The sequence below is a fragment of the Psammomys obesus genome, unplaced genomic scaffold (assembly GCF_907164565.1).
Source record: "Psammomys obesus unplaced genomic scaffold, mPsaObe1.curated_primary_1811, whole genome shotgun sequence".
Taxonomy (NCBI): domain Eukaryota; kingdom Metazoa; phylum Chordata; class Mammalia; order Rodentia; family Muridae; genus Psammomys; species Psammomys obesus.
In genome coordinates this window covers 7,271,706-7,298,822 of record NW_026596057.1, presented here as the reverse complement: position 1 = coordinate 7,298,822, position 27,117 = coordinate 7,271,706, and the positions used below count along the sequence as shown (strand labels likewise).

Sequence of the window (27,117 nt, the reverse complement as noted above, 5' to 3'; positions counted from 1 at the left end):
TGGACTTGGGGAGGGGCATGCATGCAGAGGGTGGAGGAAGGGAAAAATTGGGACGGGAGGAGGGAGGGAACCACAGGGGGGGATACAAAGTGAATAAAGTGTAATTAATAAAGAATAAATAAAACAAATTCACTGAAATACAAAACAAAAAAAGAGAGACTCTTGTAATGAATAGTTCTAGGAGAGAAACAACAGAGAAGGAAAGCAATTTGAAAATAGTAGAAAAAGAAGGGAAAAATAGAGTCCTATAAAATATACAGGAACTATAAAAGTGGGGGACTGATGAGTTCCCCCCTTCCTTAACATTGTAAATACTTGAACTTTTCTAGTCTCTCAGAAGAGGGCACCATTAGATGAGGAATCTATTGAAATACTCTACTATCATAAAGACAAAGAAGATAAAGGTGAAAGCTATGTCCAGACAGATAAATGAAAAGGAGAAAAATGCATGGCGCGGGGGGGGGGGGAGGGGGGGGGAGAAACTCTTCCTCCTGAGCTCTAGAAACTCTTGAGCACCAGTCAGCAACATGACAAGCACGAAGCAGTTGATGGCAATCCTCACAGTGTTAGAATAAAATCCTAGATTAGGTAAAACACTCACTAGTGAGCAGTAGCTGAGGGTCGTGCAACATAATTATATCAAGAAAAGTTTCACACGAAGGAACGTGAATGAACTTCTATGCAATAAAAAGCACTCATGTGACGATAATACTACTGAGCAAGAAAAACAGTGCAGGGAACTGACAGTCATGGTTCTTCCAGATTTAAACAACCAGGGCAAATCCGTGAGAAGTTTGAAAAACGATTTCTCTTAAAACAAATGCGATATGATTACTTGCGAATGTGGCAATGACCTTGAAGAGTACATTCTTAGCAAAGAGAGAGTCATTTATAATTCTTTTGTAGAAGGAGTTTGTGTTTCTATAGTAACTTATTGCAGTTTGTGTTTGTGAAATAGGCTAAATTTCCATTGTATTCAGTGTTTTTTTCAAGTTTAAAAACACAAGTCATACCTATTGTATGGTATGAAAAAGGGATCATTTCTTTAATATCCTTTATAAGACATTGGCTATACATGTTATTTGTATACACACACACACACACATATATTATGCCTAATATTCCTGTAACAAAAGGCAATTAGAAGAAATTCGGTATAAATTTATTTGATCACAGTTTTGTATGACTTGATTATTCTAAGATCAATGACCTAAGGAATAAATGTAAACTCTCAATTCTCATAGATTTGATAAAGAATGGGCAGCCATGTAAAAATATGATTAGACAAAAAGATAAGATCTAAGCATAATAGATCAAGAGGGGAGAACCCAGCAAGGTCTGTCTGTTTAGATTGTTTTTGGTTTCTCTGTGTACCATTCCGTCCCCTTTGGCCTTGGGCTGGAACATTTCTTAGATGGGGGTGTTCTGACCTTCTCTCAGAAAAGATAAGATCAGACAGTCTTCTATGATCAAATCTTAGACAAGTGGGATAAAGGTTGAATACTATTTTTAAGTTTTATGGCTTGTTTTGTGGAAAGACTTTGGCTTTCATGACTTATTTTGGGAAAGAGAAGTTCTGCTTTGTCTAGCTTGCCCGAGGAGAATGAAAGCCAAGGGGAAGGAAGGCAAGAGTCAGTCAGAGAAAATCCTTTCTCGGAGGTTTTCACTTTTGGATGTCTAAGTTGACCTCAATTCTAGCTCACAGTTTCCGTGATACCTTGACTGCTCCACCAGCGTTTAATGAGATCTACAAAGGGTTGATACTTCTGTAAAGCTGTTCCTCTTCCTCTCTTTCTTTAGGAGTCCTCCTATCAAAAGGCAATGGGTAGGCTTTTAAGGGTTTTGAAGAGGCACAGATGTAATCATACCTATGGCAGTGTGGAGAAGAGACAGGAGAGGGCTGGTGCTACAGAAACCTGTGCCACCTTATTCTCCATCTCAGTGTTTATCTTGTGATCCATCTTGAAGCATCAGTCACACGAGTTACCAGCAGCATAATGAGTTCATCGTTTTGACCTTTATTCCTTATGGGACAAAGCATTTGTTTTCTAGTTTTCTTGGTACCTCTGGCTTCAGATATGTATTCACAGTGTGAGTTCTGTGGGCTTATTGCTTACCCACAGGCTTGGTTTGACATTTTGTTTATCTACAATTGTGTGTTTTGATAAAGTGCATTCCAGTTAGCACATAACACACTAATCATAGCCTTCTTCAGCATATCACAATAACCACTGTTACATAAAATTGATTAAAACCAAAACAAGCCCCCCCCAAAAAAAAAACAAAAAAAAAAAAAAAAGAAAAGAAAAGAAAGAAAAAAGATGCTAAGCCTCTCTCTCATCCAAACATAGGCTGTGGTCAGTTTGTCACATGACAAGAAGTTCAGAAAGGAAGAAAACAGTGTCCAGTTGAGGCTTGATTTTGTGTATGACATAAATTTCTGTTTCTCATCTCTTCCTAAGGAGGAAGCAAACATATATGTATATGCATATATGTATGCATATATATGATGAATGGCATGTCTTTTCAAAGTTAGTTCTTAGCTAACATAACACAAGGGACTGGAGAGATGGCTCTGCTGTTAAGTTATTGAACTCCTATTGAAGCAGACCCAGTTTGGTTTTCAGTACCCACATCAGGTATCTCACAACTGCCTGTAACTCCAGTTCCAGAGAACTGGAAGCCTTTGGACTCTGCCAGTTCCCATGCACATACACACAGACAGACAGACACATACACATAAAACAAACCTTAACAATTACAGAAGCCACACATGAAAACATTTTCACTGGAAAATTTCAAAGCATGAAAAAAGTAAACAGAAAAAAGTACCAGTCCCTGCCTGTCCCCAGTCTTCCCAGTCTCAGTCCGTTCTTCAGAGAAAACCACTGATGATATTGGCTTTCTCTGTATATATATATATATATATATATATATATATAGATAGATAGATAGATAGATAGATAGATAGATATATATGCACTTGATCATATTTAGGAAGAGTGCTACCCTATTCATGTCCTTTGGTTCTCAGCGACCCAATGAGGTGCTTGGAGGAAGTGATGGTCACAGCTTTGGGAGTGAACACTGGATTAAAGTGCAATAGGGCTAGCTTTGCCTTTAATCCTTGGGCTGCCTCAGAGTTTTTATTTCCTCATTGTGAAGTAGGTCAGGAGTATGGTGATAGTCAGAAACATGCCTGAAAAATTAATGAAGAAATGTTTGCAAATGATTCAGACACAGTGGTATAAAAAATTAACAGAGGGATGAGACCCAACTGAATTTTTATGAGCTCAGTGATGTACATATTATTTTATTTAATATTCTATATGTTAATCTATGCCAGGTTTGTAGACACCAAGTGTGTCATTAAAGTTGTAGTTTCTTCTATGCCTTCTGACACAGAAAAGAGAATTTTACCTGCTAGATTCAGGTTCATAATAGACTGGTAAATGGATTTTTGCCTTTTTTTAAACTGTTAATGACTTTGTTTAGTATAGTCCTTATATCAGATTTTATGATTGATATACCCAGAACTCACAAATACACACAAATACAGATCTCACATTGCTCAGACTAAGTTTCCAACCCTAAGAATGAAATGTCTCTCTGGTCAGTGTGCTTCTTGGCAGTTGGCTCCTCCTGAGTGATCCTTTGTGTTTTATATCCCTGGTTAGTAAAAATAAAAAGTCGTGACTGTTTCTGCTATTACCCGGGACCAAGTAAACAAGGGATGTAAATGGCCTTACATTAAACTAACCTTATTGAAAATTAACATCCATTTGATGGGATAAAATGTTTACTAAAAGGCTTTTCATTTTGCAAAAATGTTATAAATGTGAAGAGATACACACTGTACTTATCTGTTTCCCCCTCTCTCGCTCTCACATTCACACACACACTCAGTGTAACAAAAGCAAAACAAAACATATACAAGTGTTCACACAAACACAAGCATACACAAACCACTTTGGAGCTACTTCTTGTTTGAAACCACATTGAGTCTGAATAAAATGTGTCTCTCCTTCAACCAAACTGGCATAAACTGTTATAAATTTTCCTTCTCAAATCCAATTTTTCTTTTGTGTCCTGTATCTCTAACTTGATAATTTCAGATATCCATCTTGATTTTATTATATGTAAAATTAGTGTAAATGCCAAGGACATATCACACACCACACATCACACGCACATACTTTATCAAAAATTCCAAAATTTAATTCAACATGTTAAAAGCCCATTAAAGAAAAGATTCTCATCAGATACAGACAGGCAGGATACTTTCCATTCTATATATGCTTTCCATCCATATATATACACACATATATGTACATATATGTATGTATACTATTTTTCTCCTGAAGAATATTGAAACTATTGTTAATCTTGATGGAGTTCAATTTATAAATCTTAATGAAGTTTTTGCATCTAAGATGTCTTACTTAAGCCCAAATGGTTTTCTCATTTTTAGTTTAGTTTATTACTAATAACTAATAATAGTGAATTTTGTTAACTATGAGGCTAACGTTCTCTTCCTGAAATGTCTTACTTGATGTAATGTTGTTCATTTTATATACTGTTAGGTTATATTTTTAATTTGTTAAGAACTTTGGAGCAGTCTGTTAGGCCACAGAGGAGGACTTTGCAGCCAGCCCTGAAGATACCTGATAAAACAGGGTCAGATGAAAGGGGAGGAGGTCCTCCCCTATCAGGGGACTTGGAAAGGGGCAGGGAGGAGACCAGGGAGGGAGTGTGGGGTTGGGGAGGGAATGAGGGAGCGGGATACAGCTGGGACACAGAGTTAACAAAATGTAACTAAAAATAAAAATAAAAATAAAAAAAGAAAAAAAAAAGAACAAAAAAAAAAAAGAACTTTTGTGTGTGTATATGTGTATTAGGGATATTGATCTAGATTTAAATTTTTGTGGTTTTAATTTTCAGAGTGATGACAGTCTCATAAAATTAATCAGTGAGCAATCTGTCTTTGCATTTTTCTGTTTTTGTTTTTTTTTCTCTTTTTTTACATAATTTGTGTCACTGAATTTTCAAGTTTTTGATGGAATTCATGTGCGAGGCCATCTTGGCTTTGAAGTTCATAGTGGGAATGTTTTCCCCTTTTCTCTAGACCTGGGATTAAATATAGGGTCCCGTGCATGGCAGGCCGGCCCTTGGCTACACTCCGGAACTATTTAGGATGTTGTATTGGTACAACCCCCTATCTCCTAATGTTTCTTTATTGTCAAACACTTCAGTTGATATTGTATAAAACCCGTTGGTTGCTGTACTACAATAGGTAAGATTTCACACCCCTTACAAAGCCCGTTAAACTATGTGCAGCCTGAAAGTCTATGTTTATGCCTTTTCAACTTCCCTTCTATTTTCCCCCTTATCTCAAAAATCCCAAACTTTAATTCAGCATGTGAAAATCCCATTAAAGAAAAGACTCTCGTCAGAGACAGACAGGCTGGGTAGTTTCCATTTTATTTATCCTTTGAGTCAAATGAGCCCGGATGCATTTCATATCTGCCGGAAGGAAAGGAGGAGCCATGGTGATTATGTGTGCCTCCTTGCGTTTGTGTGTTGTACTCAGTGACTACGCTTCTAGGCTGTACTCTGGCACCTGACAGATCTTATTATTAATAAACTGTGAGCAAAACAGCAAGAAAGAGCACTGGCAAGAAAAGCATTCTCAGCAAATCGTAAAGGTGACGGGGTCTCTGCGCTTCACCGACAACCCTTGTCCTGGTTGGCTTCACTGCCCGCTTCCATTGGGTCAGGATGGCATTTCTGGCTCCATCCCACTTTCCCGGTCCCATCAACCGAAACTGGTATGGACTACAAGGGCCAAAGTACACCTCGAGGGCCAGCTGGGGATCAGTCAGGAAGAGCCAGGGTAGGTTAGGCTTGGCTCCAATGAAGGCGCTCAGTTCATCCATATATGTGATGTAATCTGTCTGCAGAGTGTGGCTCTGGCCAAACCTGAGGACAGAAAAACAAAACGGTCATCACAGCTGCAAACAGAGCGTTAATTCTGTCATTTCTGTCTCCTGCACATCACATCCATTTCGCCAATCTTAGATCCTTATGCAGGTTTATTTGAAGTTTAGATTTCGCAGTTTCAATGCTGCTGGAGCGCAGTAAGAGAAATCATGTTACCCACGTGAGCGTGGCCTCATGTGACTTAAGGAGTGGATTCACTGACATTTGGACTTTTCTCTCCCCTTCTTTTTACTTGTATCCACTTCTAAAGGAAGTATTAGCACTGGGAATGCTTACCTCTGAGATCTGCCTCTGGAAGGGATTAGGTTAAGCTGGATCTGAGGGCTCCTTTTCTTTCCTCCTCTAGACCCTGGAGCTGATGTCTATCCTGGGACAGTCACTGAACTACAGTGTGCTGAAGGCTGGAAAGAGGAAACAAACTTCCTACACAGTCACTTACTTATCCAACAGTGATTTGGAATTTAACTATACTTTCAACTGATTTTGATAGGTGATTTGAAAGGAATTTTCTTTTACAGAATAATTAACCTGAAAAAGTATATTTAGATCTAGCCACAAAAAGGCTTTTATGCTTGCTGTACTTGAAAGCATATCTTGAACTCAGAGATGAATACTCTCTTTTCCAGAATATAGCTGAACTGAATAAAAATTATTATTATTATTATTATTTGGTTTTTCAAGACAGGGTTTCTCTGTGTTGCCCTGGCTGTCCTGGAACTCACGCTGTAGACCAGGCTGGCCTTGTACTCAGAAAATCTACCTGCTTCTGCCTCCTGAGTGCTGGGATTAAAGGCGTGTACCACTGTTATCAACCATAAGTTTTAATTTGAATTTATCAATAGGAAATTATGCCTCTCAGTTTCCATGCAGCTGGTCTTCTTTCAGAGAAGATCCCTCTCTGGGAAAGATACAGAGTCATTTCTTGGCCTCTCCACTATGGACGCTTTGAGCCAGATAATTCCCTGCTCTCTGAGCCGCTCTTTGTGGCTCAGGATGGCTCCAGCACCCACGCATCTAACTTATGGGAAACTTCAGGCTGTCAATTCAGCCTTCAGACCTGAATTATCTCTCCATTTCACCACACAGTTTCCTGGAGGGCAACATCATTCTCCCTTCAGTTTAAAAGGCCCAAGAGTGTTTTCTCATCTCATGTGGATCAGCTACAGCCGGAGTTAGAAAATAACAAACCGATACTGCTGGAAACACTTAAAAACCTCATCAATGCTTTCTGTGTATAAAGAAAACTTTAGAACTCATTTGATCAGCAAGTGTAATGGCTTACCACTTGAGTTTCTTGCCCATTTTCTCATCAATGTCATCCATCATTTCATTTCTGGTTGGCAGGGTGCACGTGTCTGGAAAAAGTATATAGAAAGAAACAGCCAAAACAAGACAATGAAATTAGATTCTTTTTATACAGCACAGAATGGAATTCATTACTTATGAAACAAATCCCTAAAAAGTATTTGAGTGGCTACCTTAATTTAGCTAAGTGAAGTTTTTTTTTTTGTTTTAATTAGTTGAGCTCATTATAACAAAGTGATTTTTATTTAATAAAAATGTTTTGTCTTGAGAAGATCTCCCTTTGGTGTCATTAGTCAAATGACAATTCACAAATACGGAGAGAGACCCGAGACGTAAATGCACCTGTGGGGATGGAAAAGCTGGCCTGTGCGCATGGTCACAGCAGAGATGTTCGTCCCAGGCCACAGAGGAAGACGATGCAGCCAGTCCTGATGAGACCTGATAGGCCAGGGTCAGATGGAAGGGGAGGAGGACCTCCCCTATCAGTGGACTTGGAGAGGGGCATGAGAGGAGATGAGGGAGGGAGGGGGGATTGGGAGGGAATGATGGAGGGGCAACAACTGGGATACAAAGTGAATAAACTATAATTAATATTAAAAAAATAAAAAATAAAAAAGTCCATGGCAAGTGGAGGAGATAATGAGAGGAGGTACAGGATTCCAATTTCAGCCTTCAGCTGGGATGACAGAAAAGCATTTCTTCTTCTCTTTTCTTTTTCTTTGCAAACTTCCCCACTTGTGACAGGCTATGCGTTACTCACCTCTGACCCTGCGGTGCATGGTGCATGAACACCGCCTAGACACTGTGAGCCTTTTACTCCTAACACCCTACGGCTACTATTTACTGCGAGCTTCACTGGGGGGGGGGGGCGGCTCAGAATTCTTTGTGTGCTTTGGAGTTGTGACCTAAATAAGCGGTAAGGCAGACCTTCACATGCCGAAGCCTATGGCTATTTGTTAAATGAATAAAAGATGCCCTATGTTTTCTTGGTAAAAATTTAGGCTCTGACTCACTGTTGGGCTTTTAAGAATAAAAGACAAGGGAAGCGTTTTTATAGGAGAGTGTCCTTATTCAAGATTTTATAATAGAATACCTTTAAATAATCATATTTCGGGGCACATTTGAAATATAAGTATACAAATTCATTGTGTTTTTTTTAAGGAAGTTTAAACTCATGCTATGATTTTAATATTTTGCTCATTGTAAGTTTTTGTCAGTAGTATGTTAGAGAGGTTGTATTTATGTTGGTTAATTTTTTTCAAAACATTGAATAAGAAGATATATTACATAATCATGATGGGTCAATAGTATTGGAGCAATTAAATCAGTATGTTTAAGTCACTGCCTCTCTCTCTCTATGTCCCCACAGGAGAGTTCTTATAGCCGCTTGAGACCATGCGGTCTACAGTAGAGAAAGAGAAGGGAGGGGGACACGTGAGAGGGACAAGGTGTTGACACAGAGATAACAGCAGGTCTCTAGCTTGGCCGTCATCCCTGGCCCCAGGGCCCCTTCAGGATTTGCACTGTAACACTGTCGTTACCTCGTTACCTCGCTGCTGCCTGTATCTCACACAGAGCCTCGCGACCTCCTTCCAGCCTCGCTGTCGGAAGGTCAAGCTCTTTAACGCAGCTTAGTAAGGCCCTCCACGCTCTTGTTTCTCCCTCCAAACATTCAGTGTGACTCCTCGCTTTATTTATGTTGTTGTCTTTGATGGAGTAAGTAAATCCTGTGCCAGTTCCCCTCACCAGAACACCCTAAAACGTCTGCTGTGGTAGCATTCCCTCCTCGTTCCAGTCCCGTCTACGAGGTCAGGTTGCACGTCTGTCTTGTTCCCGGTCGATCCCTAGCACAGTCATCAGCTTGCAGCAGGCTATTATCGCCTTAGTGAATGAAAAACAGAACGACGCACGTACTTGTAAACACTTTAGCAGCCCAGCGCGCCTGCAGGTCAGCTGTGGGGATGGCGGCACCGAGGGACTGCACCAGGCCAATCACTGCCAAAGTGGGCTTCTCCAGTTGAGGAGGGAAGATGCCCTTGTATAAGGTGACCTCGTTGTTTCTGCTTTTGATGATGGAGTCCTCCAGGAAGGGGTAGGCGTATCCATAGCCCGTGGCGAAGATGACGCAGTCAACGGCCTCAAACACGGTGCCGTCCTCAAACACAGCGGAGGTCTCGGTGAACTTCGTCACGCTGGGCTTGATGGTCACCGTGCCACACAGGATGCGAGATGGGAGCTCATCGTTGAACACGGGTTCTTTCCTCAGGGGCCTGTGCAGACGTGAGAGGCAAGCACCACGACTGTAACAGCCATTTCCACGGAATTCCTGCAACAGCCCACACCACTGCAACTAGATTTCAACAGTTCAATACCAGCATGAGGGCTCCGAGAGGCTCTTTTCATGTGAAAATTTCTTCCCTGTTTGTGAACATTTCTAAGGATCTATGTCTGAAATTTTCCCATTGCCTTTTGAAACTTACAATTATGTGTTATTTTTCTCTTTAGAGACTCGTCAAATAGATGAGAATAAAAACTAATTCTAGATACAGCAAACTAGTTAATAATATAGATTCTAAAGCTAGACAGCACAGGTTAACAGCCATATCCCTTACTAGCTGCTGTGGCTCTACATTCATTTCTCTAAGTGCTTAACTGGCATATGACAGAAGTGTCCTCACAGAGATCTCGTCACCGAATGATTAGCTACTAAAGCAGCAGCCAACGCAGACAAGAACATTACATCTTAACTACCATTAGAGACCAAACGCTTTGCATGGCAAACTCAGATTTCTGATGATCTTACCACCACGTTTGGTCTTCTTTCATCAACTTTGTGTTTACAAGGAAAGAAATCACCTTTGATATTGTACTTTTGCCAAATTTTTTCTTTTTTTATGAAACATATTTCATGTTGACTTAAGTTTCCTTCAGAGTCTGGAATTTTCTCTAAGTATTTCACATACATAAAAACACTGTGAATCTTGGTCTTTATCTTTGTATTTCCACACTGTTATTCCCCTATGCGACTCTGTCCCTTCTTCCTTTGCCTTTTAAGGTAGATAACAAGCAGATCACAGCATACCTGTTGTCTCTCCTTATTCTCTTCCTCACCAAGGGAGGAATGAAAAGGTGTCAACTGTAATTTAGGGCCCCTGTAATCAAGGAGGGAGCTTAGTTCTGAGAATGAGTGAACTTCCAAAACAATTTTTTTTTTCTAAATGGTAAAGCCCCGATATAATTAAAACCAGAACAAATTTTGGAACTTTTGCTATATAAAACAAAACTCCAAATGTATAAAATCCGCATCGCTTTTTCTTGAGAGTCACAGCAGTTCTTAGGTCTGGGTCGGATAAGTTTCCTGGAAGGCAGCTTTGGCTCTTTAATCTGGCATTTAGTGTTCTGATTTACACTCTCTCCTCACTCTTCCTTAGCATGCTTCTCTAAACAAATGACATTTTTTGGCTAGCATAGGTCAAGAGGGAAATTTTTATTGTGAAACGTTTCTTTTCTCATCCACCAAACGTTCAAATACACTGATTTTTCTATCTATAACCCTTCCCTAGTTAATGTGTATTGAGCTATGTCTGCAAAAGAAGTGAATAAATGAATCTTAACTAATTTTACAGGTCACATTAGTGCTATTAAGCTCCATTCCGTGCCTCCTGATTGCGTTTGAAATATGCAGGGCACTGCAGGGGTTGTCCACTTCTGTTCTGAGTGTCCTACTTGCTGAGACACATCCATTAACAGTTCTTTGGTAGATATTCCTTAAAATCACATTAGGTAATATGAGACTAAGAAGAACCCATTTTGTAAGTTTAAAATGGAAACTGATTTTGTTCAGCCCTTCAAGTTCCCTGTGATAAAGTGTAGCTAATGGTTCCGCCTATCAGGATGATCTGTTTACCCAATCCAACCCTACTTTGCCTCTCCACACAAGTTTCTCCACTATTCTCTAATCTGCACATGATATTTGGTTTAAACTGTTTCACCTGAGAAAAATTTAATTTAATCCCATTAGATCCAAGGGATAACGAGAAGAAGAACCAGGTAGAAAGAAATAACCAGAGCCAGTACTCTCCTAGACTGAATGATAAAATATGTATTATTTGTCATACCCATTTAAAGGCATCAGGCCATAGTTCTCATGCTTAAACCATGTGTTCATCTTCTTGACATATAACCAGTCAGAGACAAATGAAGGAAGGATATGCCGGAGGAAGGATGAGAAGCGGGTAACATATACCATATCCCAAGGATACCCATCATTCCAAACCCGGCTCATGACCCAGGAACCATTTCTGGTGCTGATAATGACCTGGTGGAGAGAGGCAATAGAGATTTCAACATCCTTATGTGACAAATAAGTAAACACAAGAGGTCTCTGGAGGCGTATCTATGTTTCCTTCAATATCCTCTCTAAGAGGCGAGTCTAGAGGAACACGCCACATTTGCAGCTGGGAGGAGGAGGCAAGGGTCCTCTCTCACCACCCTGGATAGCTGTTCAAAGAATAATAATCGTTCCGCTGGTATAAGCAGTCTCTATAGACAACTGTGCTTCGTTTAATTTGTATGTGCTCATCGATTAAGATGGCTGGTTAGGTAGACACTAGTCAACTGAGTGAGCCCTAATAGCACTTGATGGGAGAGGAGGTTGGGTTGAATTGGGGAAATGAAGCTAAATAGTTAGCTTAAATTAGACTGAGGGGATTCCACAGATTTAAGGCTGTTCTTAGTCCCTCCTCCTCCTGTCTAGCCTCTCCTGCACATGCGCACAGGACATCTGTTCATCCCAGGCCATGGAGGCCATCTCAACCTGGTATGTTTACCATCTTTCTGATAACCTAGGGAGATTCTGAGCTACACAAAAAAGCTTTCTTTGCATTCATTTAGGAGTTAACTTAGTATCTGCTTGCTTAAAAAGTTGATGAGCTTCTTCAGGGTTTACGCGTCGTAACTTGATTCCCCGGGAGTTTTCCTTGATTTTATCCGGGTTAAGTTAGGTTCTCTGTTCTCTGTGTTGTTGACACACCTAATTCCACTGGTAGACTCATCACTGCCTTTGGAGATGGCTCACGCACCTATCACCTCTTCTCCACCCACTGCTTGTCCATTAACGTCATGATCTAGTCTAACCCTTGTCTTTAATTTGAGGTTAACATACTTGTGACACACAACAGTGTGCAGCGTTTGCTGGCTCCTGAGTGAGGGAAGGAATGAACGATGGTAAAAGTCAGAGCATGTGATGCTCCAGAACTTTAGAATGCGCGGTAGTGTCGTTCACCTGGTAGGTGGTAAGAAATGCTGCTAAACAAATAAAGATGGCCCCACTAAGAATCGAGTGGTTTGAAAGTTATTGGAATATAAAATCGGAACAAAAAATGGTTATGTACCCATTCAGACATTTGCCTCAGTTTCATCAGAACAAACTTCCTCATATCAAGGAAGACTCTGGCTTCCCTCCCGGAGAGAATGGCTCATTTAAATCCTCAGGATTGGAAGGTCCCATAGAGCAGGCGATATGCTTGGAAACCCTTTCCCCAGCCTCCGGTGCTGACTTAATGGCATGTTTCTATTCTTGTTTTACTTTATAAACCCCATGTGTCACATACCCGTGTAGCCACACGACTGAGCTCAACAGCGATGTCGGATGCTGAATTCCCCAGACCAATCACGAGGACCCTCTTCCCCTGGAAGGCTGCTGGGTCCTTGTAATCCCGGCTGTGTAGGCACTTGCCTTGGAAGTGCTCCAGGCCTAAGTCAAGTTTCAAAAATTGGAAAACTCAGTTTTTCACACTTAAAAAACAAAACAAAACAAAACAAAACAAAAAAACAACAACCCATAGTTGAAATGCATTTATTCTTTTAGTAAATTTTGCCAATAAACTCTTCAAAAATTATTTTCAGGGATCTTAAACATTTTAAGATGTTATGATTTCCATTTTAATAATAAATAACAGCAACAACAATAATAGCAATTTATTAAATACTATCTAAAGTAATAATAGCAATTTATTAAATACTATCTAACGGCTATTTCATCTGCTAAATGCTTAGTCTGTTTTAACAATTTACTCGCAATGACATACTGCTATATGTGTTGAAACACTAAGAAATTGGCACAAATAGCCTGGGGAGACAACACACTCACAAAAGTGCTTGCCTTGCAAGCGTGGGGCCCCGTGTTGATCCCAGGAGCCCATGTTTCAAGAAAAAGAAAAAAAGAAAGAAATTTGGACAAAGAACTTATATTGACACCATATATGCAGAACCACAAAACATACTGCCTGTTCATATTTTAACCTATTCTTCATGAACTACTACCACCTTTGTCAAAGAAGGAAGGGGTAAAGAAAGGAAGGGAGGGGAGGCATGGAGAAAGAATGGAGGGAAGAAGGAAGGAAAATAAGGTGGAGAGCAGGAAGAGCAGGAAGAGCAGGAAGATCTGTGTGTATTTATTTCTTTGATCTTTTCATTTTTGGACGGCAACTGTCCTGTTTTGTTGTTGTTGTTGTGTGTATGTGTGTTTTGTCAACTTAACACAAGATTGGGTCATTTGGGAAGAGAAACCTCACTTCAGAAAATTCCTCCATCAGATCAGCCTGTAGACAAGCTTGTGGAACATTTTCTTGGTTAACGATTGGTGTGGGAGGGCTCAGCCCACAGTGGCAGTGACACCTCAAGGCAGGTGGTTCTGGCTTGTACAGCAAAGCAGCTAAGGGACCCATGAGGATGAAGCCAGTAGAGAGTATTTCTCCATGATCTCTGTTTCAGTTCCTGCCTCCAAGTTCCTGCCTTGAGCTCCTGCCCTAATTTCTCTCCACAGCAGACTATAAACTGTATGCTGAAGTAAACCTTTTACTTCTCAAGTTGGTTTTGGTTTCTGTCACAGCAACAGAAATGTGAACTAAGACAGCAACTCCATGTGCTGCTGCTGCTACTGAAACAACCACTGTTACTCACACACAAACACGTGCACACACAAACATACACATCTTAGGTACACACGTGCACACCTCGGAACATTCATTCACGTACTCATGCACACATGCACACAACACTGAAATTACTAAAATTCACTTGCAAACTGTAAATGAAGATGAAATAAGAATCTTACTCTAGTTTTCTGGCAGAGCCCCACATTTTTTAATATGAGAGTTCAGAGGCCCCATGTCTGTTAGGACTTATGTTTGCATTACCATCCATAACATAAGAACACGTGCCTGTCTAACTCTAATTTGTGCAGTCTTTGAACTTCAGGGCTTAGGGAACAAGTTATTATATTTTTTATATCATCATACATACATTTTTTTCTTTTGGATTTTCTGATAAACACAGTTATGGTGGAAAGATAGGATTCAATGCTGGATATTTGCCTATAAATCCCCTGATTATTCTATATGTTTCAAGCTTACCAGGAAAAGAGTCAGTTGGCATATTAGGGTGCACATGATGCCCTGAACAAATCATCACAGCATCAAAGAGCACAGATTCCTGATTCCCATCTTTTTCAGTAACCACCACCCATTGGCCAGTGGCCAAGAAGCTAGAACATTTCTTTATACTGGAAACCAGGGTCTGGAAAAAAACGAGAAAAGAGTTCCTTCTATTTGTGTGATTCTGTTTCTTCTTTTCTTGCAGTCTTTTTCTATAGGGGAAATAATTGATATGAGATAATTTGAGTCACTAGAAAATATATGAAAAGGCAGCAAAGTGGGGTCACAGTATATCTTCAGGGAGTCTTGAACTCTCACACAGAAAGCTGCTCCTGAGAGGTTATTTACTATTGAGCATCTAAGAAGTTGATGTAGGGTAGATAACACTTGGGCATTCTTATGAGTGGTACCATGTGATGAACTAATGTCCCGTGCTTACATCTGCTCTGCAGTGACCACCCAGCCTTCTCCTTCTGTGACCTCATCATCTTCTACCCACTCAGTAAATACAGCTTTGTCAATCTAGGGTTGACCCTAGGTCTCTTTGTGATATGAACAGATAGTCTGGAAACATGGGCAATTTCTGCAACACAAATGCCAGTCCATTTTGAGCCCTGTTCTCCCTCTGCTATCTGTTCTAGCTTTCCAACTGAGAAGCCACCGCACTTCTTCTGATGAAGCACATTTCTCTTTGACCTACCTGTATTTTCTCCCCTGGCTGTCTTTGACTTTCCTAACTCCTAGAGCAATGGCATGAACCTCCCTGTCACCTAAGCTTCGTGTTCACATAAACATTTATCTCAAAGTTATAGTGTAGCTTTTATTCATTCCCTGACTTCAAATACTGCCTTGCTCCCTGATCTTATAAAACTGTGAAGACTGCTTCGAGTCTACAGCCAGGCTGCCCTCCAGCTTCCAACTTGCCACATGAAATGCTTCATTCTGCTTATAGTAGCGGTGTTTTGGTGGGACCACATCGATTCCGTGTCTCTGCCTGAAAGTTATTTTTGGTGCTTTACAGTCTCATTCATGGCGATTGAGCACAGGGCCTTACATGTGCCAGGTAAGCGCTCTAGCATGGAGGCACGCTCAGGTAATTCCTTATCTCTAACTCTACAATTGAAAGTTCACAGAATTTTGTCCAATTTCCTTGATTGGTTTTGCTTTCTGGGACAGAGACTACTAATTTCTTTTCCGGTGCCCATCTATTTCTTTCTTACTAACCGCACCTGGTTTTATTTGCAGCGACTGAGCACCTAGCCATGGGACTCAGTCCACAGGCCCTCATGTAACAGCACTAGCCTAGGAGACATAAGCAGATGATGCTTCACAGGCTTTTCAGCAGAGTTGTGGAAGCAAGCCGATGAAGCAGGGAGGACACCCTTTGGCCGACTCCCTCCATCCTTTCCCATTTTCCTCTTGCCTAGATGTTCTAGTAACTGTTCTGAACTTTGATGGTGCAAGAAGGGTGAAGCTGACTCTTACAGCACTCTCGGGCCACCTCCAGTTGAATCCATCTCAACCATTATTTATATGGTTGGAAAATAATCCTCGGGTTTTAAAGCTGCAGACTACATGGATCTCTAGGTGCTCCTTGATCATAAAAGGCATACCTCCCTACTCACGGGCTCTGTGTTCTGTGAGTCTAGAATCCGGTGTTCTCAGATAGGCAAAGAATTTTTTTCCCTTAATTGTACTGGTGTCACTCACTTATCTAAAACATTTGCTAAATGCATTTTAATCTTTCTTTCCCAACATGCTGACTTGCTTTATGATTTTCATAGTATTATTTTTATAATATGAAAAGTAATATTGCCAGATGGCGGTGGCACATGTCTTTCATCCCAGCACTCAGAAGGCAGAGGCCAGTGTATCTCTTTGAGTTTGAGGCCAGCCTCCTCTAAAAAGTGAGTCCAGGGCAGCGAGGACTATATAGAGAAACCCTGTCTTGAAAAACAAAATAATAAAAAAATAAAAATTAAGAAAGTAATATTTAAAACATGATTAGACAGCTTTAAAATATCCTCCTTTTATTTAAATTTTATATGAATGTTAGGTTTATTCTCTCTGAATATTACTTTTGATCTCCAATATATTAAGGTTTCTTGAAGAATATTAGGATTCTTTTTTTGTAAAAGGATTTCTTTTATAATTAGTTCTCTCCCTCCCTCTCTCTATCTCTCCAGCCCCCACCCTGCCCTCCCCTGCCATGTGTATGATTGTGTATGGCTGGGATATGTATAGCTATCTGTGGAGGCCAGAGGTATCGGATTGCCCTGGCGTTGGAATTAAGGATGGTTGTAAACTGACTAATACGGGTGGTAGGAACAGAACTGAGGTTTTCTGTAAGAGCTCTAGGCCACCCCTCCTTTTCTCTCTCTTTCTTGCTTTCCATATAACAACAGCACGGTATAAGCATGTATCAGGAGCTTGATTAATGTTTCTAAGATATTACTGCATAAATCTAGGCAATTTATGACACTTGGAATTCCACCAATACATGAACAGATGGAATGAATAGATAAATGTAATAGAAGAACATCTGGAGGCAACTCCTTTTTTTAGTCCTCTCCAGTTGCAAGAAGCTGTTTCTTTACTTCTCAATAAATCTTGCTTGTTTACCCTTTAAAAAATTTTTAAAAAACAATAGCTGGAAATTTTAATTTTAACTATATGTATTGCAACTACCCCAGGGAGAGTAATTATGTGAATACAGCAAAATTATGTGAATACAACAATTTTGTTGATTGTTTCCTTCATTTTATGTGAGCACCTTTCATTTAATACTAATGAATTAAGACAGAGCTTTTAAACAAATATAAAATATTACTGCCAGTTACAAAAACAATGACTCTACTTCACAACACTTCTAAGACTCATTGAGAAGACATGTAATGGATTAAGTGGGTAAAGGACAGGGGTCATTGAGTTGTTACTCTTCATAATGTCATACTTTCTAACAAATGCCACATTTGGTTGTACAATACATAACTCATAGATATTGTCACCGTAGGAGTCTAAATATAGACTAGAGAATTTTGGCTTATTTTCCAAGCCTGAGACAGTGAGGGTGGGAACTTTGCTGTGCTAGTATATCTGTCTCTAGCATCTTCTAAAGTAGCAGTTCTCAACCTTCTTTGGAAGTCACGTATCAGATATCCTGATGTCATATATATATATATATATTCATAAAAGTAGTAATAATATATATATTACTACTTATATAATATAATTACTACTTATATAATATAATATATATTATAATAATATATATATTACTACTTTTATGAATCATAACATATGTATGTTATGATTCATAAAAGTAATAAAATTACAGTTATGGGAGCAGCAACAAAAATAATTTTATGGTTGCAGTCACCACAACATGAAGAACTGTATTAAAGGGTTGAAGCATTAGGAAGGTGGAGAACCACTGAATCCAAGAACCTTGGGATCTAATGTATTTTAGGAGTTCCGAAGAATTGTGGGGAGGTGGCAGTTAGTGCGTAAATGCTTTATAGACTAGTAGAACTACTGACTGGTGGGACATGAAAGCACTCGGCACACCCTGCTTAGTGCTGTGTCCTTCCTTCTCTGACACCCACACAACACCAGTGGCACTGGGTACGAGGTCCTACCTCAAACTGTATATATCTCAGAAGGTCCTTCTTCTGAGCAAATGACTTGATGTATTCCTGGAGCTTGCTGTGGTGCATGTAGTTGGGGAAATCATCAGGATAGGGAAAGTCTGGAAAACACATCATTTCTTTGGAAGAGTTGGTGAAGACCGACTGGTAAATGCTGGCTCTTCCTTCCTCCGTGCGGCTCTAGAAAGATTAACAAAACTGTACAAAGAAGCCAAGATTGGTGCTCTTTTTCTGAGACTATCCAATTCTTGGTTGATCAAAACCCTCTTAATAGTAAAAATTAAGAGTTCTATTTTTTATTATTTTTCTTCAATGGCATCTCTCTCTCTCTCTCACTGGTCTTTTGCCTGTATATTATGGTTTCTGATTTTGTGTTTATATGTATTTGTTTCTTTTTTTTAACCTGATTTTTTTTTTTTTTTTTTTGCCCTGTTTGCTTTCTAATGAGAGCAAGAAAAAAAAAAGGGGTGTGTGTGTGTGTAGTTGGTTAGATGGGAGGCTGCAAAGGATATGGGAGGAGTTGAGGGAAACGAAACCATAATCAGAATGTATCGTCTGATAGTCTTTCAATGAAAAACACACGAAAAGCATGGTTCTCCTTTTCAGATGGAGAATAGAGAACCCTTTACATGAGACTGTGCAGACTGACCCCTTTCCGAGTTAACCCTTTTTGCCTTAATTATCCTACCGTTAGTCCTTCTTTACACTCTCTCAGCGTCTTCCTTCTTTTTTCCTGTGTTACCACTGGCTCAGAGATGATGCTCGCCTTGAAAAAACCAACAAGGATACAGTAGTCCAAAGGGGCGTGGGGCTTTTCTTCTTGTGTGGTTGCTACACGGTCGCGAGCACCCTCGCCTCTGGGCACAGAACCCAGGGTTTAATCCAAGGTGGTTAATCCACTTTGATATACTCAGAATTACCAGAGAATCCACTCCCCTCCCCCCACCCCAAATGGAGATCCCTGGGCTTCACCTCCAAAATTTGGATTCCCTGCCTCTGATGTGTGGCCTGAGACCTCGTAAGAAGTTGCAGAGGGTGATAGGATGGCTGAGACCACGCTGTGGGAAACTCTGCTCTGCTGTGAACGAGTTCTTGCCTGAGGTACCTTCAACTCCTCAGCTACGGGAGTCCACCCTACACATACGCATACACGCACACACATGTACTAACTCCCCCCCCTCCCCACCTGCACACCCGTGGGAAAGCACAGGACTTACAACACGTATCACTTCTCTGCATTCCATTTAAAGGCCACTGTGTAATTGAAAAGTGGCTTCTTGTTGGGAGGCAGTCAGAAGCTATGTTGAAAACAAACATTTCCTCCCTCTTGTGTGGACAGGATAAAAGTGTACACAGGGGCCTGCCTTGAAACCCTATTTCAAAGCGGGCAGCCTCTGCACTCCCGAGGCCTGAAGGAATTCTTATGTAACAGAGGAGAGGGATACAGTGTCACGGTGCTGCAGGATTTAAGAGGCCACGCTCTGCCTCACCCTGTCTAGCCTCTGGAAGATGAGGACAGAAGGATCTAGAGAGGATCCTGAGGTCAGTGTCTCTGGAGCGAAGTGCAGCCTGAGGCCTCAGCGCCTTTCTTCAAGTGGGGAATGCACCCTCTCTCTTCTCATGGTTGCCACGTTTCTCATACATTTCTAGGTTCAATTTAAAAAAAAAATCCATTTAAAGACTTGCTTGGAAATAATTGTGGAGGTCAGAAAAAGGGTGAAGGCTCTTGCCCGGGGTTCTGGGGTCTGAGCCACTGCTGTTCACGCACAGCGCTGTGTGTTGCCACTGGTGAGAAGATGGGAGATGGAGATTTCTTAGCTGCCCACTGAAGTGAGGGAGGGTTTAGTTGTGGGCCAGGTACTGCCTACAAAATGCAAGCCTCTGCTCTGGAAAAAGAGGTGACACGGCTTGGGGTTATCTTCAGATAAGTCCAAGGTGTTCCCTGCACCTTGATTCTAGCCAATCCAAATATGGAAAGAGAACTTGGAATTTTCTTCAGACATTGTTCTTCAAATAAGGGAAATGTATAACAACGGAGAGTGGCTTCAAAAAGCCACTCTCTTGAACATTACTTCATGTACAAGGTGGTTTGGACCAGTCAGGAGGGAATTAAATTCCAGTTATGCCTCAGGCTGAGGGACCGTGTCCCACAGCCAGAGTCCAAGAGCTCTGGGCACATTATCAACACACTGCCGATCTGTTTAGGGCTTCGCCATCTCCCATCTTCTGCTCTAGGCCGTAAGTGACCTGAGAACAAAGTCCTGAGGCAAACTCCAGAATGTTCTCTGTGTTTTTATCTGTCTGTCTTTATTGCCTCTCATATTTCATCTCTGCCTATCTGCTGAATTTTTGTTGGTTTAAATAAGTTCTCTCGCTCCAGTTTCGAAGTTGCTTTCCTTGACTTGCTTTTTTTTTTTTTTCCTTCTCTCATCAACTGTAAATCATTCCGGCACACCTAGCAAGCTTCTGTTGTCTTTATTACCCTAACTACACATTTGTTGCCATAATAGTTAGCTTAATTTCTATGGCCACTGGTAGGTTTGTAATGTTTCCGACAATAGCCTCACACCAAAGCATGTATTATCATAGGACCCCAGACCCTAGCACAACTGCCTGCATGACGGAAGTCCCATTCAGGCTGTAAAACTCAGCATGTAGACAGCACCACCTGCCAAAACTAAAACAGAGACCTAATCCATCAAAGTTCATAGTGTTCTGGAAATGCCTCAAAATGTACTAACCTTGCTTTTTTTTTTTTTTGCTTCTGTAGCTCTGCTCCTGGCTAAATGTTCTTTTTAACTGAAGTGTGTCAATCCAGAACAGGTTTCTATTTATTTATTTATTTATCTATTTATTTATTTATTTCTTATTTATTTATTTATTTATTTATTTATCTCTCTATCTATTCATTTATTTATTTATTTATTATGCTTAGGAGTCTGCTCTGAAAAAGGCTCAGTGCTACACTGGGATCCCGAATGGGCCCTGTTGTCACAGGCTGGCTGATCAATACTTTCTACTGGCTTCATCCACGCCCCAGCAGTCTTCTCTGGTGAATACCCTACAACGATATGATCAGCAGTAATGACTTAGAGGTTTGCTTTAAAAAGAGCATGAAATTGAGGAGGGATGCGGGGGAGTTGGAGGGGGAAATGAGAAGTAGATATGATCATACTTTGCTGTATACGAGTATGAGATTCCTAAAAATAAAGAAAAAAAATGCAGTACTCCACACCCTCAGGATGTATCTGTTTAGTAAGTGCATGAATGCGTGAGTGATAAAAATAAGTTCTGGTTGCTCTGACTTTGTCGTTTTCCTTTTTTTCCAGCCAAAATGATGCTAATCTACTGCTTGTTTGTTGAGAAAAATGCTCATTTCTGTGTCTGACTACCTTCTCAAAATTGGGGTTATAATCTGTACCCCAAAAGTCAACTTCAGCCACCTGTTTCTCAACTGTGACAGCAAAATTAATAGTAAAAGGCAGAAAAAGGAGATTTAGTCATGTGGCCATTGGGAAGAAGAAGAATAATGAGATCCAGTGACCTTCTCCAGTCCATTTTTACAAGTCCTGAAGTGAGATGAAAGTTTAAACAGAAGATTAGGGATATGGAAATCTAAGCAACCCAGGGCAAAGTGGAGTCCTTGTCCACCATCCCTAGGCTTCAGTTTCATCACGCAAGATGGTCTAGCAAGTGTTAGAAGCCCTCGGGACTATTAAATCTCTTTTCAGAGATGGAGGTTTGAAGCGATTTCCCTCCTCCCAGCACGGGACATTCTTTGTTTCAATAGTCTGATAGACGGAGGGTACACGTGTCTGTTCAGAATATACTCATTTTTTTCACCAGCAGTTGCCTGAATGCACCAAAGTTCAAGGTGCAAGTTCAAGGGTCAAGCCTGGTTAGTACTTAGATGGGAAAAACATCTCATTGTCAACCTAACCAAATCTTTTGAGGGTGTGATGGCCTATATGAGCGAATGAAACTTAAAACTCACTCACGTTTAGTCAATTCCACTGGGTTTCCATTTCTTAGAAAAGCACAGAGTGAAAAGTTCAGAATGATCAGGTTTCCATCTTCGGGCACACCTTCTGCCCAGCAGGGACTCCCAGGATGAAGGCTTATATAACACGGTTTTCGAAAATTCCTGCCTGAGCATACATCATGCAAAGCATACATCTTTTCTTAGACAAGGAAGAAGGGCTGGGGATGAGTGGAGAAGGCTGAAGTTTCAAGCATTTGTATGCATTCATTCGCACCCCTCACTGGGACCCAGTAGAATTTTGCTGTGTGCAGCACCAGATGGAAAAGAGGCGTTCTAGCTGGTGGATAATCAGAGTCTGACTTCGTATCTTACTGAAGTATCTCTTCTCGCTCCCTGAGGTGGTGATATGCTAACTCATGGATTCCTTTTTTGGATGCAGGAGACCCCATGCCTCCTGCGTACCTTTCATAGGATGTGGATTTTTCTTGTAATATTGGTACTGGCACATTGCCAGTAGGACCACAAGGCAGTGGGTAGAATTCACAGACCGTTCAGGGAATAGTGCTCTGACGCCGCGTTACATTGTGATCTGCGACATAGATCGCTTTGATAACACCCTGGAGGATTTTTCCCCTGACTTCTGCAGACTTTAGTAGCTTTTATCCACCGAACTGACAGTAATTGAAGGCTGTCTTGTCAACAACTTTCTGCCTGAGCTACTTAGAAGCATGTATTTTATAGAATATGTGCAGTTTTGAGTTATTATTCATAGCCTCCTAGTGAGGTCTGGGGGACCTAACTATAATGATAAAATTTCTGCAGAATAAAATAAAAGTGGGAATTAGTTGTATGACAAATTGGCTTATATTTTTTTATTTCACTGCTACTGAACTTTGGGTCATAGTCTGTGGCCCAAGTAGCCTGGTTTATCTACCTATCCTCAATAAGCCAATTCGGGTAGCAAAATAAATAGTAAAAAGCAGAAAGGGGGAATTTATTTAATGTGACTGTTGGGAAAATGAGCAGAGAGATCCAGTTACTCACTCCACTCCAGTTTATCTTCAGAGTCCTAAAACGAGAGAGTGGTGTTTAAACAGAGGACCAAGCATACACACATATAAGTAGTCCAGGTCCAGTTGTGGTCCCCTCCCCCCATTATGTCCGCAAGGTTGTAAATCTCTTTCCTCTGGGGAAGAGCCTCCTCTGTGAATGGCCCAGGTTTTTCTTTGTTCAGCTTGATCCTGGGGGAAATTCCAACTTCTCAAGGTTAACTGTTTTAGTAGTTTAGATAATAAAATCGCACTTTAGAAAGTGCTCAGTTTTTCCAGGTTCTATCATGTACCTCATGGTCAGACTGTTTTCAGCATTACCTAATGAAAGGTTTTGCTATCAAATGAGTTTTTGTTTCTTTGCTATCGAAGACTTGTGGACTGAAGTTAAGACTCCTTTCACTGGTAGAATGGAAGCCATGGATCCATGTGGAATGGTTGTGCCATGTGCTTTTCATCCTACTTGCTGGCACAAAACAGACACATCCAACCTTCATGTGGCATCCAGCTGTTGCTGATGTGATTGCAGACAGTTGTATTATGAATTAATTTAAGCTGGTAAATGTAAAGAAAATGGAATTCTCTAGAAACTCATTTCCAGAGTGGAAAATAAAAATCTATGAGTATATAGCTCATGTTATACTTTTCATTTACAGAACAACAGCAACAACAACAACAAAAAAACTATAAATAACCTTGTGAGATGAAAACAGATCCATTCTAAATTAGTACTAAATTCTCTATCAGAGGGAATAGGGTGTTTTTTTTTTTTTTTTTCCTAGGTGGGCAAGAACTCAGACTGAGACAGAAAAAGATGGTTACAAGATGAATATCATGGATACACTATCTTCGAGCCCAAAATAATAGGAATCACTTACATGCAATAATATTGACTGGAAAACTTAAGACAAAAAAAAAAAAAAAAACCAAAAACAAAACAAACCCAAACCTAGACAAGCTCCCAGATCTGGGGGATTTAAAGGCTATATGGCAAATATCTCATTTTTCTCCTCAGATTTAGAACTGACAGACAATCCAATAATCACCCACAGAATCAGCAGTTATAATAAATTTTTAACTCCCCAGAGAGGCATAGTCGGTCATTAAATAACACCCTGTTGGAACTTCAAGGCACATTAGAGTTAACCTAATTTCCGATTTCTCTGTTTACCAGTGAGTATTGAGCTCCAGAGTGTGGTAGTCACCTTGACTAAGGCTTTTGCCTAGATAGCTGTTTATAACCTGGGTTTGAAATAGAACTCAGAATTTGATTCTAGTCCAGATTTTGCAAACTGTTTTGTTGATAAAAGAGGAATAAATGGTAGAATCTTTGCAAGTATACGGCAAGGTGTCAATGTATTATTTTTAGCAAATTACTGACATTAGCATTCTATCAGCTTGGAGAACTGGACTCCACTAGAAAGCTCATGGTATTGTGTTCATGAGCTAGAGACTAGAATTGTAACAGAGTCCTCCGCTTCCTGTGAGGACATCCTTTAAGGTTCACCTAAGCACAGCACTGCTTGTGTAAAGCAGTTTTGAGTGAACCAATATTAGTGTGATAGGAGCTGTAAGACTTAACTTTCCAGACCTGGGGTTTTTGTGATATGTCTTTCAGGTCTGAAAGATGTGATTTTCAATGAAAACCATCTTTCTCCCCCTTGTGTCCCAGAGATGCACCACTTACCGAGAATTTCCATAGGCCTCCAACATCGTCGCTCCTTTCAAAGCAGATGGGCTCCAGCCCTTCCTCCAGACAGCACCGTATTGCAGCCAAGCCACTGACCCCAGCTCCCACGATGGCCACTTTCTTGCCCGTCATAGGGGGTATGAAAAATGTCTTCAGAAGAATGTCCGTTGGTGCTTAGGGGTTTTCAGTAGAAATTATTAGCCAAGTTTCATGTGTCAGGATCCTCACCTTAATGGAAGAAGACACAGGTACACATTAACAGTTTGTGTTCATTGTGTACAATTCTGGTGTAGTAAGACACTAACCCTGCCTTCTTCTGGTCATTTAGTTTTCTTAGAAAGGATCAGGTCAATGGCTTCCATGGCAGGCAGTACTGGGAGGATCACCAAACCAAGGCTCAAAAATTCCAAATGAAGCTTCAGTAGCTTGAAATTAAAAAAATGGCTTCTCTACCAACTCAGAGATAAATACAGGGTTCAGAACTAGAAATGAACCTCTTAAATGGAACCCCTTGTATCAAATCCACTTGTGTGGACACTGAGTGCCTGATTCTAAGGGATTTTACCTCTTAACCAGCCGCCTTTGTTTGCTTCCTGGAGAACCAGTAGCTCTCCAAACGTAGAAGATGATGGCTTTTAATGTCTTTTGATGTAAATAGTGAGAGAGGGGGCGGGGTTATTTTTCTTAAAGCAAAAAATTTCTTCTCTTTGTATTTTCTATGTTGTAGAGCTTTGCTAAGACCTAGAAGGGAAGGATTGTGTGCAATAGGAATAAGAGAAGAACCAGGAGGGCATGAGTGAACAAGTAAGAAAGGGATAGAGGAAGGACATGAACAGGGCCCTGGCCCTTGGCTCTACAGAAAATACAATAATGACTGGTATGGTCACCAGGATGTAAAGTGAAACCCCTGGGAGATTAAACGACCAATAATTCTTTTATTTGTTCTTGCTTTGAAACTACAGAAAGTGGAAACAAAAGCCAAGCACCTGGACTGTAAGGAAAGAGTTTGTTGGGCCAACAAATAATAAGCTCAAACTTCTGAAGACTTTAGATGGCTTGATTTGGCCTGCCGATCTAATTCTTGGAGAGGACCGCTTTGCGAAACTAGCCAATGGAAAGTGTAGACTGTGAAGCCAGGGGTTTGTTCTCTGAGTCTCCCCTACTACCTTTCCCCTTACCTTCACCCCCCAGCCCCTCCCCTTGCTCTAGTCTTTTTATGATTCGGGAGGGAGTCCAGAGTGGAGGCAATTAGCTAGCCTGCACAGCTGCATTCCCGTCAGGCTTTCTTTACCCAAGGGCTAATCTTGCTAATCAGTTTCACAGTGTTCTCAATCATTGTTTAACTGGCCACATCTCAACACTTAAAGGGTGTTTCTCTATCTCAAAGACCCGGTGGTGTTATTTCTTCTGCCTAGAGCTAGCTAAGCAAAAGGCAGCGATTCAGAAGTGCATTTTAGTTTAAGTAGCTGTTTAGGAATCTAGGGATTTTAGAGCACTTTGAAATCACGGAGCTCCAGCTTTTATTAGCATGTTAGAGAACTGTAAAACTCTCCAAGCCTCCTCTGGGGAGGTGGTTAGGACGTGGGAGGTGAGGTCACAGAAACTACCTGGTGGGTCTCAGGTTTTTCTGTAGACTTCACATCTCCACTCTTCAAGCTCCATAGGTACTTGGCAGCCTGACTGTCACACAGAGCAGGGCCCTGTGAACAATTTGCTCACTGGCCCGTTGACTGGCTTCTCTGGCCAGTGGATTAGGACTTTTTGGGGAGTTGAGGGAATCAAAGTGTGGAAAGAACTGGTGTTTGCCAGACAAGCTAATTACTGTAGAATTTGTGAGAGTTTGGGGAGATTCTCCAGATGATTTTATATTATGTAATTCTTATTTTTGTATTTTGATGGACCTAAGGGAACCTTGGAGGACCCTGAACCCCAGCCAGAGGCCTTGATTTACTATGATTTCTCTGGGCTTCACTCCTCTCCTGGCCCACTTGCACTGCACAGGCCCTCC

At 40.8% G+C, this 27,117-nt stretch overlaps 1 protein-coding gene across 1 annotated transcript; it reads right to left on the bottom strand.

Moving 5' to 3' along the window:
- Positions 1 to 5,636: 5,636 nt before the first annotated feature.
- On the bottom strand, positions 5,637 to 25,241 carry LOC129689408 (putative dimethylaniline monooxygenase [N-oxide-forming] 6). The gene is made up of 8 exons (XM_055624610.1): positions 25,107 to 25,241; positions 18,380 to 18,568; positions 14,721 to 14,883; positions 12,918 to 13,060; positions 11,424 to 11,623; positions 9,220 to 9,575; positions 7,283 to 7,355; positions 5,637 to 5,979 (listed from the first exon to the last, which is right to left on the bottom strand). Exons 1-8 carry the CDS (start codon positions 25,239 to 25,241, stop codon positions 5,637 to 5,639), a joined length of 1,602 nt encoding a protein of 533 aa, XP_055480585.1.
- Positions 25,242 to 27,117: the final 1,876 nt, after the last annotated feature.